Genomic DNA, 16,398 nt, shown 5'->3' on the forward strand with positions numbered 1-16,398 from the left:
AAGAAGGAGAAGGAGAAGAAGAAGAAGAAGAAGGAGAAGAAAAAGGAGAAGGAGAAGAAGAAAGAGAAGGAGAAGAAGAAGAAGAAGAAGGAGAAGAAGAAGAAGAAGAAGGAGAAGAAGAAGAAGAAGGAGAAGAAGAAGAAGAAGAAGAAGAAGAAGAAGAAGAAGAAGAAGAAGAAGAAGTAATAATAATATGTAATATGTTCCCTTGAGACATGAAAACAGTTCACCCCATGACAGTGACAAGATAAGGGGAGATAACATCTGATAAGAGCTGACGTTTCATGAGCATAAACGAGGGTGGAGGGAGGGGGCAGCTGACAAGGAAAGGTTAGATGACCATCCCTCTGCTTTGTTTTTGCTAGTACACAAACATTTGTCTGTCTGTCAAGCTCCCTGTCTGTCTAGCTTTCTGTCTCAGAGCCAGAATTAGGAGAAGAAGAAGAAGAAGAAGAAGGAGGAGGAGGAGGAGGAGGAGGAGGAGAAGGAGAAGGAGAAGAAGAAGGAGAAGGAGAAGGAGAAGGAGAAGAAGAAGGAGAAGAAGGAGACGAAGAAAGAGAAGAAGAAGAAGAAGGAGAAAGAGAAGAAGGAGAAGAAGAGGGAGAAGGAGAAGAAGGAGAAGAAGAAGGAGAAGAAGGAGAATAAGAAGAAGAAGAAGACATAATAATAATAACAATATGTAATAATATGTTCCCTTGAAGCATGGAAAACAGTTCACCCATGACAGTGACAATACAAGGTGAGATAACATCTGATAAGAGCTGATGTTTGATGAGCATAAACGAGGGTGGAGGGAGGGGACAGCTGATAAGGAAAGATTAGATGACCATCCCCCTTCCTTTGTTTTTGCTGGTACACAAACATTTGTCTGTCTATTTGTCTGTCTGTCAAGCTCCATGTCTATCCATCTAGCTCTCTGTCTCAGAGAGAGCCACAAGACTGTGTCATCATCACGTTTACTCACATCTTCAAGCAGAGTATAGCACTTTGTCTGGATTTTTTGGGTTATCCTAGGTAATTTACACTATGTATACTTGTATTTATGTGTACCTATGAGACAGAGATAGACATTGAAAGAGATAGAATGAGGGAGAAAGATAATTAGATAGAATGGAGGGGAAGCAGCATCCGACCCCATTGTTTTGACAGGTGGTAGGGGGAGTGAGTAATGAGATAATATGTCATTTTGACAGCTGCGGACTCCTGACTCAAAACAATTATAAGCCACACACTCGCACACAAGACAAGCTTGCTGAATGATGATAATAGCAGTTATATGAAAGTATCTAGTGACTATATATGTGTATATATATTATAGAAACCAGAAGCAAGAAGGGAAGGCAGGAATGAAGGAAGGACAAGATGAAAGGAAGGAAAAAAGGAAGGACAGATGAAGGAATGTAGGAAGAGAGGTAGGAAAGGACAGATGAAGGAATGTAGGAAGAGAGGCAGGAAAGGAATGAAGGAAATTAGGAAGGAATGATGATGACACGACCATTTACCTAGGATAACTACATAACACAACTGCCTGCTAATACTTTGAAGAAAAGTGCTCAGACGAGGTGTTTTGTCTTTGCATATAAAAAAACTTCCACAAAAATGCACACACACTGGTTTTATGTGTGAGGAGTGTAAAATACCATTGTGTATGACACCATGTTTCAAAGAGTTACACAAGCTGCAGAACTTCTAGGAATATGTCCAGTGACTGTATATTGGTATATATATTATAGAACAATAGTAATAAAAAAATTTTTGTATTTGTTTTTGTAAACAAGTTTTGTAAACAATATATTGATAATTATGTTTGTGTGCTTATTGTGTTGTATACAATGAGTGTATATATGTACATTGCACCTTACTTTGGTCTCACAGGCCACATAAGTTATGTGAAAAAATAAAATAGTGAAAAAAAACAACAAACTTTCAAATACAAGTAAACCAAAGTTTACCGGGTGAGCGGCAGTCGCCGCTGTTGCCATACGTGGCTCATTTTCTGCAAACTTCATGCCTCTATATCTGGGTAAGTACTGATGGGAAAATTTTTTTGGGGGGACTAAAGCAATCAGAAAAATAATCTTAACATTTTCATAAGAAAAAATAATTTTTTTTTTTAATATTTTGTGACACCAGGAGACACTTCAGGATTGGGCCTTTCGACAGTCAAAGGGTTAATCCCATCCATCACCAGTGATTACGTTTGTGCCTTGATGCTTTTTGCTCTTCCCCTGTTGAGAGCCTCTATGCAGAAGCGAATATTCCATCCTTGTCTGATCGCCATGATGCCCATTGCCTTCGCTGCTATGTTCGCTCTCATGATTTCCGCAATCCTTCCATATATAGAATAGTCACCAGTGTTAGTAGACATTCTTTATTGGTTCGTCGCCCGTTTGCTCCATCCCTTTTCTCTTCGCCTACATTCGCTCTTGTCTTCTCTTCAGTTACCACCTTTCTATGTTCATGTATCATCTCACTTTTCCCTGCCCCCCTGGGACGTTGCAGCTGTTCGAGTCTGTTCTTTCTCACTCCCTTGTGTGAAAGTCCAACTGCCTATGGTAGCTTCCTGCTCTCTTTTTATTGACCACTTCCATTCTCATTCTCATGCCATTGCAGTGTACACAGATGGCTCTAAGTCTTCTGATGGCGTTGGCTTCGCAGCAGTGTTTCCGGACAGTGTCATGCGAGGACATTTACTATCCTCGGCTAGCATTTTTACAGCTGAATTGTATGCCATTCTTGCAGCACTTAACCGTATCGCATCTATGCCTGTGTCATCATTTGTGGTTGTCTCAGACTCCCTTAGTGCTCTACAGGCTATACTAAAATTTGATACACCTCACCCCCTAATTCTCCGTATCCAACCTTGGCTACGCCGTGTCTCTACCAAGCATAAAGATATTGTTTTTTGTTGGGTTCCTGGTCATGTTGATGTACAGGGCAATGAACAGGCAGACACTGCTGTGCTGTCAGCAGTACATGACCTGCCAGTTTCATATAGGTGTTCCATTTATGGACTATTTTGCTGTAATAGCTACTCACCTTCGCACCTGTTGGCAACAACGTTGGTCTAATCTACTTGGTAACAAACTTCATTCTATTAAACTGAGTATAGGTTACTGGCCGTCTTCTTGTCATCAGTGCCGAGGTTGGGAGACTACTCTCTCCCGTCTTCACATTGGCCACACTCGTCTTACTCATGGGTATCTCATGGAGAGGCACCCTGTTCCTCTCTGTGAGATGTGTCAGGTTTCAGTATCGGTTAGCCACATTCTGTTAGACTGCCCTCTCTATCAACGAGCACACAGAATTTACCTCCAACATCGTCTCCGCTCTACTACTCTCTCTTTACCTTCCCTTCTTGCTGATGGACCCTCCTTTAATCCTGACTCTCATTGACTTCTTGACAACAACTGACTTACTCCACAAACTCTGATGATGATATCTTTCGCACTCCCCTCAGCCCTTTCTACCTCAATCTCTTTCTGTTGTGGGGTTCGAAAGGAGATAACGAGGGTTGAAGATAGACACACTTGTTGGATGGTAACAATATATTGCAGAATGTGAGAAAGGGGAGCCCAACCTGCTGTGTGTTGCCTGGTAGACCTATGCATGGACTGAGAGCGAGGTAGCGCATCCCACTCATGCCGCATCCCGTGACGTCATACAAACAGTCACGAGGCCCCAGCAAAGGGGTCGTGTATGTAAAATATATGGATGGTATTATGATACACAGATAAGCTATACAACACATGTAGGGAATCAGCAACTATGCTGACAGCTTGGTCATGTTATGTATGTCGTCTCGACATACAATACTACACTATAGGCTGAACAGGCAGGTGGCTCTGGGCTGATTCTATACAATAACAAAGACATATGTAACTTAGAACTAATGGATGGTATCATAATGGATGTTAACATAATGGGTTTTAACGTAATGAGTTTTAACGTAATGAGTTTTAACGTAATGAGTTTTAACATAATGCATTACAATTATAAGAACAAATCATGGTATAATATAGGATGGAATTGATCGATCGATCTGTATTCATGCACTCTACGGATTCTGAGGAAGAATAAATATATACAAGGTGAAAGTAATTAACAGCAAGCAAATCTGGTGCACACAGATCATTACTGTTAAATTCTCAGAACTCAGAGGGAACGTGAACATGAAAAAAAAAAAAATTCTGAAGACTGATCAGCTGATAACAGAACACACAGTTGAGAACTTCATTCATCTTGGATATCTAATTATACAGACTGTGTACATTTAAACCCAATTCTGCGAGGGTAAGGTTTACATATGCAGAATGGTTATCATCTTTGGGTGGATCGAATTCTTCTGCAATGGCTAACACATGCCTTGACTGAGGACAATCTGAACGAGTATCTACAAAAGATACTTGTGGGTTTCTCATTACTTGCCGTGTATGCAAAGAATGACGACATTCAGGTTGATTATCTGGCTGAGTATTAGAGGTAGAGGGTACAGAGTCAAGAGGATTGTCAGCGACTGTCACATTAGTCTGGGTAGCAATATCATCAACATCGCATACTAATTTCATATGATCTAAATGCGATTCTTTGTACTGACCAGTACTAATTTCTCTAACCTCATATTTATTGCCATTGATATGTTCAACTACTCGATAAGGGCCGACAAACTTTTGATCGAGCTTAGGCATTGCGGATGTTTTGTTGAAATTAGTCAGCATTACTCTTGAACCTACTTTAACTTTTGACAGCTTAGCATGGCTATTAGTTACTCTAGTAAATTCTGCTGTTGATTTATGAAGTGTTTCACGGATTCTTCTAAAAACACTTTGAGCTATGCTGGTACAAGTTGCTATGAAATCATCAGGATTATAATTGGGTTTCGGAGTGGAATACAACAACTCATAAGGTAAACACTTGTCTACACCGTACAGTGCATAATGTGGAGTGTCACCTATGGAAGCATTGTAAGCAGAATTTATGGCACATTGAACATCTGATATAACTTCATCCCAAGTTTCACTATTGGGGTTGATAGTGGCTCTCAAGACATCCAGTATGTACTTTCTTATTGGTTTGTTCAGCTAACCCATTGCTGGCAGGATGATGAGGAACAATGGTGGATTTAGAGATCTTGTACAAGGTACACAAATTTTCAAGAATCTCATTACAGAATTCACCTCCATTATCTGTTACTAAGGACTTAGGGGTGGTATGCCTGCAGATAATGCGTTCTTTAAACGCTTTAGCTACTGTCTCGGCAGTCTTATCTGCAATAGGAACTAACTCACAATATCTGGTGAAATGGTCTACCATAACACACAGATGTTTGTTGCCTTGGAGGGAACATTTAAAATTGGTTAACAAATCTAGCGCAACTCCTTCCCACGGTTCGCTAGTGGTTGTATACACCTGGATTGGATTAGGACCATTGACATTTACTTTATGCTGCAGACACTACATTTCTTAACATACTCAGAAATGTCAGTTGCCATACGTGGCAAAAAGTATTTCATTCTGGCTTGTTTCACAGAACGATCTATACTAGGGTGTGCAACACCTGGTGCATCGTGAACTAGCTGTAGAGCTACATTCACTAGTGACTGTGGAATTACTAACTGGTATACTCTTCTGCTTGGAGTACCCAACTCGGCTGTTCGATACACTAATTCTTGGCTCATTACAAAGTCATTAATGGGTGCTGGTGGCTTCACAGTCATAATAAGATCTTCCTGGAGCAGGAATCGAATCACACCAGACCACATGGGATCTGTTCTTTGGGCATTCTTTACATCCTCAGCAGTAAATGGAGGGTCTGCAGTTACTATACTAACATGTCGCGATAAAGCATCTGCAACTACATTTGACTTGCCAGGTAAATGTTCAAAAGTGGGATTGAACTCTTGGATAGTCAAGGTCCATCTGGCTAACCTTCCAGTAGGTTGTTTATTCTGGAATAAAGGCATCAGTGGTGCATGGTCTGTCAAGACATGAACAGGGTACTGGTAAATAATGTCTCGGAAGTGCTTCAAAGACCATACTATTGCTAAAGCTTTTTGCTCCGTTACTGTATAATTATGTTCAGCCTTCATAAGGACTCTACTAGCAAATGCAACTGCGTTGTACTTGCCATCAGTCTTCTGAGCTAGTACGGCACCTATGCCAATTGAACTAGCATCAGTTGTCAGATAGAAGGGCTTAGAAAAATCTGGGAATTTCAAAATGGGAGCGGACATTAGCTTTTCTTTTAGTGTCTGGAATGCTCTTTCTTGACGGAAGGTCCAAACGAAAGGATCATCTTTCTTAAGCAATTCAGTTAGAGGAGCTGCTATTGAAGAAAAAATAGCAATGAAAGATCTATAGAAACCTGCTAGACCCACAAAGGATCTTACGGCATCAGCAGTTTTGGGGGATGGAAAATTTAGTACTGCTGTTAGTTTACTTTGATCAGTCGTAACCCCTCTAGGAGTGACTACGTGACCAAGAAACTTAATTTCTGATCTGAAAAATTGATATTTGGACAGTTTGATCTTTAAATTGGCTTCTTCAAGCTTACCAAGTACTATATCAAGTCTTTTCAGATGTGTATCCATGTCTTCGGACATGATGATTATGTCATCTAAGTACACCATAAGTGCTTTACCTATGAGACCTCTAATGATATTGGTCATGAGCCTTGAGAACGTGATAGGAGAGGATCGTAATCCAAAGGCCATTCTAAGGAAGTGATAATGACCTCTGGGAGTGGAGAATGCAGTTAACTCTTGGCTGTCCTCATGAAGAGGGACTTGCCAAAACCCTTGTAACAAGTCCAGGGTCGAGAAGACTTTGTTATCTCCGATGTTACATAAAAGATCACCAAGTACAGGAAGTGGGAAGCGATCTGGAATAGTTTTCGCATTTAACTTCCTAAAGTCAATCACCGGGCACCAAGTACCGTCCTTCTTAGGCACTAGGATGAAGGGCGCATTCCAGGGTGAATTACTAGGTGCAATAACTCCATCATCGAGCATTTGATTGATCAATTCTGTGACAGCAACTTGGGAATGAGGCATTCTGTACGCAGGTATATAGATAGGTCTAGTACCAGGTTCAAGTGGAATACGATGGGACAATAAGTTCGTTATACCCATCTTCTCACCTGGTAAGGCAATGGCTTAACGACGTTTGTTTAACAGAGTCAACAAATGCTTGACTTCGTCTGGGAAGTCAGTGGGAGCTAAGTCTTTCTCCTCAACTGGTGGAATGGATTCATCCATAGGTGTGGATGAGGTCTCCCCTGTTGAAATAGCACCGACCCACTGGTCAGGTGGCATGTCATCCTGTACTTGAACAGGGTAAGGATAGTGAACCAGGTCAACGAGATTGGTATTTGCTCTGAGACGAACACTGTGACTCGAAGTGTTAGCAAGGAATAAATGGATCTTACTGTCTCTTACAACATGTAAGGAAGGTTCAACAAATAAACCCTTGACCTTGCAGGAATCACTGTCAACTAGGATGTTATCACCATCTGGAACACTAGGAACAACAACAGACACTCTAGTGAGAGCACTAGCCGCAGCAGAGACGTCTTTCTGCAGACAGCATGTGACATCAACAGGAGATGGCATTACTAGTTTCAAGTAATCGTTTTCCGATAAGGCGTCCCCTGTGGAGAAACTACTACTTGGACTAGCAGACATTGCAGGGATAGGCTGAGCACTCAAGGCAGTCTGAGCGTCCTCGGGCACTTGAGGCAATACACTATCTTGCATGTCTGAAGGTGCAGGTGGAACACAGATGGAAGTGACAGAGTTACTAGTGCCTGACCACTTGGGTACACTACTGGAAAATGCACTGGCTTGTAAGGACTTAATCCGTACATCGTACTCTGTGGCAGTATGGCAGATCTCTGATCCAAGCTGGTAACCCCAAAATGGAATGATCAAGTCGTCAATTTGGGCATGCCATCGGTAAGAGTCAAGCACAGTACGTAAGTCTCTTATAGAAGCAAATCCCAGTAGAAGGTCACCAGGGAAAGTAATCTGGTCAACAAGGAAAGCAGCAGTAAAGTCTCTTCCTTGGATAGAAAAGGTGAGGGAAGTCTGACCTCAGACACGCAGAAGGGAACCAGCTACTCCACTAAGGGAGGTTACAGTAGTTGGTTCTACGAGGAGGACACGTCGTAACTGCTTATCTTTAAACAAACTAGACCTGATGATATTAACTTGCGCACCAGAGTCCATGAACACATGAACGGGCGCATTATGAATAGATGCTTGCACTAGAAGACCTATCGTTTCATTGGGAGTTATGTGCAAACAGAAGGGTGGGCTGTCATCGGAGAAGGCATGTTCCACTTCATCCCCAAATTCATCTACGTCAGAAACGTGTGAAGCAACATCAACAGCGGGATTGTCATTCTCAAGACTGCTTAAGGCTTCAAAGGAGTTGTGAACAGGGATGGTGTACTCATTATCACCTACTGTCACGACTGGACGAGTAGACTGGAGCGCTCGGATTCCCCTGAATTGGAAGAATGAGGCTGGTTCTGGTTATTCTGAGAACCCCGACCTCTATTTCCTCTCCTGACTCTGCGGTTGGAACGGCCATGGAAAGATCTAGAGTACTGGAGGTTATAGAGAGCATTGCACTCGGATGTGTCATGGCCATGAATTCTGTGATAAGTACAATAAGGCAAATCGGACTGGTACTTATCAGCATTACGATGCCTCTTAGAGTGACTATCAGGGCAATTTACTGCGATATGTCCATGGTAACCACAATTATAGCAAGTTCTTTGGCTATGGGTTCTGTACATACTACGAGTGCTACGGGAATAATGACTCTTGACACTAGCTTTGGATGATGATCGTGAGTGATTTAGATCGGGAGTTTTGATTGTAGCAAAAACAAGAGGAGGTACGGGATTAGACAAAGTGGTTGACTTAGGCCTTCGATAGGGGAAGGTTCCCTCGGGACACAAATTACGCACATGGATAAGGGCTGCAAGCGGTCCCATTGTGGCATTTAGAGGACTGGAATTATACACATACATTGACGTTGGTGGCATTAGCTGTTTAATAACGCTGAATGCTGCTAATTTGGCAAACCCCTCAAGAGCTGGTTTATTATCATCTTTATTAAGGTACTTGGAACTTTGACCTGCTTTAACAAATGAGGTCATGAGGTTATTTAAACGAAGAGCAAACTCATCTAAGGATTCCTCTGGCCTCGGAGCTGTATACACTAATTCCTTAAGAACAACAAAAGGATCAGTTTCTCGCACTGGTTCAAGATAGTTACGGATTAATTGCTCGTAATCTTGCCACTTGGTTAGATCCTGAAAGTCTTTCATACGGATCAAGTTGAAGACATGCGAGGCAGCTGGTGAACGAGCTAAACTCTCCTTTCCGATACTAATTAGGCAACTCTCTGATGGAGAACCATCTACTGAGGCATTTGCTCTAGCACGAACAGCAGTAAACCATCCTTCCAGGTTGTCTGGGTTACCATTAAACAACGGCAATACATCATAAGGGCCACGACTAAAATTGCGAAGGCTCGAAGTCTGAGTGTGTCTATTGTTTGATAAAGAATTACTCGAATTTGGGACTGATGCATTAATAGCAGAATGTGCTGAGGCATCGCTCGAGAAGACTTGAGACATGTTTGCAAAATGTAAAACAAGAATTTAGAGAAATAAAAGAAAATATAACTGAGGAACACACAACACAGTAAACTTAAATGGGAAGAAATTACTTAACTATTCTGCATAAGTAAATAAAAATTGACAAGTCACACTGTAAGCAAGGAGAACACACATGAAAATAAAAAAATTACTCAACTGGAAAAGCAACACTTTGAAAATCAAGAGAAATTGTACTTTACTCATATCAAATTTACTGAAATTTACTGTAAATTGAATGAATGGCACAGTGAGTTGTCTTTACTCTGAATTCAATAAAGAAATTCAACAACAAAATGATAAATCAATCAAAAATGTTAAAATAGAATCAATAAAGCTTGTGCAAAATTAAAACAAACTGGGAAAGCAATTCACTAAAAAGAAAAGAAAATGACACACAAAGAATAAAATATTATGCACAGAACAGAGCATATGAAACTGCACTGAAATAAACTGTTGCAATATTGCAAATAACAATTACTAATCAAAAGTACTGCACAACACTACATAAAAATTTCTGAAAGAAAAAAAAATTGAATGGCAGCACAATGTTTACACAAGAATTATTGTAAAATGAGTCAATGTTGCAATAATAATAAAAAAAATAACACACACAAGAAAATACAGTTTATAAAAACAACAAAAAAAAATGTTATCAAGGAATGAGCTGATTGAACACTTTAACTCTTATTTGCAGCTTAAACAGCACTTACTGAACAAGCAAAAGAATTGTTTACTTTAAAAGAAGAACTTAAAAATTGCACTAAGAGTGAATTTGTTCAATGAAATATGAAAATAATAGAGGAAAAAAAAAACATAAAACAAGGGAAAGAATTAACACTTACAGTGATGCAGGAAAAATAACACATCAACACATGCACAATACTATGAGAATTTTCTTGTAATGAAGCTTGGGGTGTGAAAAATTGGAAAATAATTGTCTTGCTTCAACAAAATAATGGCACTATTGTCTGTGGAGATAAGACAAATTAGACACTGGCTAAATGAAAAAAAGTAACACAAGAATGTTGAACACACAGAAGAAAAAAAAATAGCAAATGAATGAAAACAAAGACAGCAAGAATACACAAATGCTGAGAGAAAAAAAAAATATCTGAGACAAGAATGAGTTGTGATGCAGAATATAAGGTAACAAATTACTGAATTACTTCACTGCAAGACTGTGAACACAAGATAATTGTGAAGTGTAAACACAAGTTTATACTGCTTATATATTGCACACAACAAGGAAAGAGCATTAAAGTACAGTGGACCCCCGCATAACGATTACCTCCGAATGTGACCAATTATGTAAGTGTATTTATGTAAGTGCGTTTGTACGTATATGTTTGGGGGTCTGAAATGGACTAATCTACTTCACAATATTTCTTATGGGAACAAATTCGGTCAGTACTGGCACCTGAACATACTTCTGGAGTGAAAAAATATTGTTAACCGGGGGTCCACTGTACTTACTTCAAGTATATAAAAAAAAAATGAACACACAACAGACATAAAATAAAGCACGAAAATTAACACTGAAGAAAGAAAAAAAAAATATTGTTGCAAACAGTATATAATGAACACTGAGTCTAATCAAGAGTCACTGAATGTCACTAAGAAATCACTGGAAACACACACAAAAAAAAAAATGTCTCATCACTCACAAATGTCTATGAAAAAAATATTATTCATTAACACTCTGAAGGAGGGGTGTTAATGTTGCAGTTTAAAAACTGTAGTGTAAAGCACCCTTCTGGCAAGACAGTGATGGAGTGAATGATGGTGAAAGTTTGTCTTTTTCGCGCCACCCTGCCTTGGTGGGAATCGGCCAGTGTGATAATAAATAAATAATAATACTGTAGCGACGTTGTAGAATGAGGTGGATGGTGGAGGAAGGTGGTGGAGTCTCGTGGCTGACGGCGTTTGCTGCTACCCTCAACACGTTGACGGCTTGAAGAATTTGCGCTTAAATCGACGATGAACTCACACAGGAGACTTTTACGATGGCGCAAACTGATGAAGGAACACACCTGGCTCTTAACCCCTACGTGGTCCATAAAATATGGTGCTAGAACCCGTGATAAGGGTAAAAACAGTAGTAGTGAGTGAGGTGGGTGGTTGAGGCAACGGGGTGGTGAGACACTGCGTGGTGACTAGGCCTATGGGATGAATGGCGTAAGCCACACTAGGGACACCCGCACTAGGCACGAAAACATTCTAAGCCAGCTGGCTTAAAAACAAACCCACAAAATACCACAACACCACAGGGATGATAAAACACTCAGAATTGCTAGAACTTGAAGCACAAAGCGATGAAGAAGACTATACCCATGTGGCTTGCTTGAGTACTGGGTTAGTCATTTGGGTTAGTTGCTGGCTGGCTTGACTTAACCCTTCACACAGACTGGCTTGATAACTTGTAACGATGAGCACAGCAGGGGTGGAAAGCTGGCTTGGCAGGCAAGGCTGGATGGTGTAAGGTTAGGCTGGGCTCCCCCCTCACAGATTGGCTTGGTGGCTTGGCTTACTTTGCAAACCCGGGTCAACCCCTCGGAAGTAATGCAAATAAGCAAATAAAATGCTAATACAAAGAGACTGACCAGTGTAGTCAAAGATAAGATAAAACCAATATTGCAAACTAGAAATTCCGCAGGAAATAGCAAACAAGAGGACTTCAATAGCAATAGTGAGGATAAATTACCAAAAACAACTGGTGGGAGCTCCATTGTTGGTGCTAGGGAGGATAGAAGTAAGACAGGGAAACATGCACCAACAGGGAATACAGTCACAGAAACCCAAGGCAAGCGGAAACCAAGCCTGTGCACATACTATGCACTTGGTATCTGCTGGCATGGGAAATCTGGAAAAACAGATGGGACGTGCAACTATGACCACCATAGAAAATGCCATGCCCATATGACAACAGGAAAATGCAAACTCCCTTCCTGTAAGCTTTTTCACCCTGAAATGTGTACCTCTTCAGTACAGGAAAGACTGTGCTATAACTTAAATTGCCAGGCATACCATCTAAAGGGGACAAAAAGATACAAAACATCCAGGCCATGGGAAAACCTGGGTAGCCACAGCCACTCAAGAGGGAGAGGTTTTTTAGTGCCAGGAAGGAAAAAAAACTGGCAGGAAATGGCAGAAATCGTACACCAAATCCAGTCATTCCTGGAGTGGAACCACAGTCGATGGCCTCCACTCCAAACCAACAGATACAGATACTAATGCCGGAAAAAAAATCCCCCCCCAGTACCAACAATACCACCAGTCCGATAACATTCTTCTTTGCAAATATACAGGGTCTAAAGCCAGCAACAAACAACAAAATACCTTTCATTCGTGGACTGCTTGCAGAGGCAAAGGCAATGTTCGCGGCTTTCACTGAGACCCACATAAAGGATCACTTGGACAATGAAATATGGATCCCAGGTTACAACCTATACAGATGTGACAGAGTGAACAGGCAAAAGGGGGGGGTTGGCCTGTACATTGCAGAGTCACTTGTTTGCACAGAACTGCTTAATGCCTCAAATGACGTAGTGGAAGTTTTAGCAGTAAAGGTCGAGAACCAAAACCTAGTCATTGTGGTAGTCTACAAGCCTCCGGATGCAACATCCCAGCAATTCCAGGAACAGCTGTTAAAAATTGACCACTGTCTGGAAAATCTTCCAGCTCCTGCACCCAACATCTTGCTCCTGGGGGATTTCAACTTAAGGCACCTAAAATGGAGGAATATAGCAAATAATATTGTTGCAGTAATAACACCAGGAGGCAGCTCTGATGAAAACTCACACTCACACGAGCTTTTAAATCTCTGCACAAAATTCAATTTAAACCAGCAAATAATAGAGCCTACTAGACTGGAGAATACACTAGACCTCATATTCACTAACAATGATGATCTGATAAGAAATGTCACCATATCAAAAACAATATACTCAGATCACAACATAATTGAGGTTCAGACATGTATGCGAGGAGCCCCAGACCGACAAAATGAGACTAGTCACGAGGGAGCATTCACCAAATTCAACTTCAATAACAAAAACATAAAGTGGGACCAAGTAAACCAAGTCCTAACCGATATAAGCTGGGAAGATATACTAAGCAACACAGACCCAAACTTATGCCTAGAACAGATTAACTCGGTGGCACTCGATGTATGCACAAGGCTTATTCCTCTAAGAAAAAGGAGGAGTAGATGTAAAATAGAAAGAGACAGGCGCTCCCTTTACAGGCGACGGAAAAGAATAACAGAGCGGCTAAAAGAGATCAATATATCTGAAATGCGCAGGGAGACACTGGTCAGAGAAATAGCAAGCATCGAACTTAAGCTAAAAGAATCTTTTAGGAGTCAGGAATCGCGGGAAGAACTAAAAGCTATAAATGAAATCGAAAGAAACCCAAAGTATTTCTTCTCCTATGCCAAATCAAAATCAAGAACAACGCCCAGTATTGGGCCCCTACTTAAACAAGATGGGTCCTACACAGATGACAGCAAGGAAATGAGTGAGCTACTCAAGTCCCAATTATGACTCAGTTTTTAGCAAGCCGCTAACCAGACTGAGAGTCGAAGATCAAAATGAATTTTTTATGAGAGAGCCACAAAATTTGATTAACACAAGCCTATCCGATGTTATCCTGACACCAAATGACTTCGAACAGGCGATAAATGACATGCCCATGCACTCTGCCCCAGGGCCAGACTCATGGAACTCTGTGTTCATCAAGAACTGCAAGAAGCCCCTATCACGAGCCTTTTCCATCCTATGGAGAGGGAGCATGGACACGGGGGTCGTCCCTCAGTTACTAAAAACAACAGACATAGCCCCACTCCACAAAGGGGGCAGTAAAGCAACAGCAAAGAACTACAGACCAATAGCACTAACATCCCATATCATAAAAATCTTTGAAAGGGTCCTAAGAAGCAAGATCACCACCCATCTAGAAACCCATCAGTTACACAACCCAGGGCAACATGGGTTTAGAACAGGTCGCTCCTGTCTGTCTCAACTACTGGATCACTACGACAAGGTCCTAAATGCACTAGAAGACAAAAAGAATGCAGATGTAATATATACAGACTTTGCAAAAGCCTTCGACAAGTGTGACCATGGCGTAATAGCGCACAAAATGCGCGCTAAAGGAATAACAGGAAAAGTCGGTCGATGGATCTATAATTTCCTCACTAACAGAACACAGAGAGTAGTCGTCAACAGAGTAAAGTCCGAGGCAGCTACGGTGAAAAGCTCTGTTCCACAAGGCACAGTACTAGCTCCCATCTTGTTCCTCATCCTCATATCCGACATAGACAAGGATGTCAGCCACAGCACCGTGTCTTCCTTTGCAGATGACACCCGAATCTGCATGACAGTGTCTTCCATTGCAGACACTGCAAGGCTCCAGGCGGACATCAACCAAATCTTTCAGTGGGCTGCAGAAAACAATATGAAGTTCAACGATGAGAAATTTCAATTACTCAGATATGGTAAACATGAGGAAATTAAATCTTCATCAGAGTACAAAACAAATTCTGGCCACAAAATAGAGCGAAACACCAACGTCAAAGACCTGGGAGTGATTATGTCGGAGGATCTCACCTTCAAGGACCATAACATTGTATCAATCGCATCTGCTAGAAAAATGACAGGATGGATAATGAGAACCTTCAAAACTAGGGAGGCCAAGCCCATGATGACACTCTTCAGGTCACTTGTTCTATCTAGGCTGGAATATTGCTGCACTCTAACAGCACCTTTCAAGGCAGGTGAAATTGCCGACCTAGAAAATGTACAGAGAACTTTCACGGCGCGCATAACGGAGATAAAACACCTCAATTACTGGGAGCGCTTGAGGTTTCTAAACCTGTATTCCCTGAAACGCAGGAGGGAGAGATACATGATTATATACACCTGGAAAATCCTAGAGGGACTAGTACCGAACTTGCACACAAAAATCACTCACTACGAAAGCAAAAGACTTGGCAGACGATGCACCATCCCCCCAATGAAAAGCAGGGGTGTCACTAGCACGTTAAGAGACCATACAATAAGTGTCAGGGGCCCGAGACTGTTCAACTGCCTCCCAGCACACATAAGGGGGATTACCAACAGACCCCTGGCAGTCTTCAAGCTGGCACTGGACAAGCACCTAAAGTCAGTTCCTGATCAGCTGGGCTGTGGCTCGTACGTTGGTTTGCGTGCAGCCAGCAGCAACAGCCTGGTTGATCAGGCGCTGATCCACCAGGAGGCCTGGTCACAGACCGGGCCGCGGGGGCATTGACCCCCGAAAGTCTCTCCAGGTAAACTCCAGGTCTCCAGCAGTAGGCAGCAATAGGCTGGTCAATGCTTGCTTGGGGTAGCTGCTTGGCTAGGTCGGCCTACTGGCCACACAAAATGTCCGTCGTCGGCTGAGAGAATTTATCTCCGTGCATCGGCGTAATTATCACTTTTACGCCCACACCGCTGTCACCATTTGTTGTGGGGTTCGAAAGGAGATAACGAGGGTTGAAGATATACACACTTGTTGGATGGTAACAATATATTGCAGAATGTGAGAAAGGGGAGCCCAACCTGCTCTGTGTTGCCTGGTAGACCTATGCGTGGACTGAGAGTGAGGTAGCACGTCCCACTCAATCATGCCGCATCCCGTGACGTCATACAAACAGTCACTAGGCCCCAGCAAAGGGGTCGTGTATGTAAAACATATGGATGGTACTATGA

At 41.8% G+C, this 16,398-nt stretch overlaps 2 protein-coding genes across 5 annotated transcripts in view; both read left to right on the forward strand.

The window, feature by feature from the left end:
• Positions 1-16,398, forward strand: part of LOC128696308 (synaptic vesicle glycoprotein 2C-like) — a 494,702-nt gene that overhangs the window by 143,859 nt on the left and 334,445 nt on the right. The window lies entirely within an intron of this gene.
• LOC138852687 (uncharacterized) overlaps positions 14,959-16,398 on the forward strand; it is a 335,885-nt gene continuing 334,445 nt past the window's right edge. The window contains exon 1 of the mRNA XM_070084948.1: positions 14,959-15,988. Coding sequence (XP_069941049.1) covers positions 15,044-15,958 — 915 coding nt within the window. The 5' untranslated portion in view covers positions 14,959-15,043 and the 3' untranslated portion in view covers positions 15,959-15,988. The remainder of the gene's footprint in view (positions 15,989-16,398) is intronic.

Source organism: Cherax quadricarinatus, chromosome 14 (genome assembly GCF_038502225.1).
Source record: "Cherax quadricarinatus isolate ZL_2023a chromosome 14, ASM3850222v1, whole genome shotgun sequence".
Classification (NCBI taxonomy): domain Eukaryota; kingdom Metazoa; phylum Arthropoda; class Malacostraca; order Decapoda; family Parastacidae; genus Cherax; species Cherax quadricarinatus.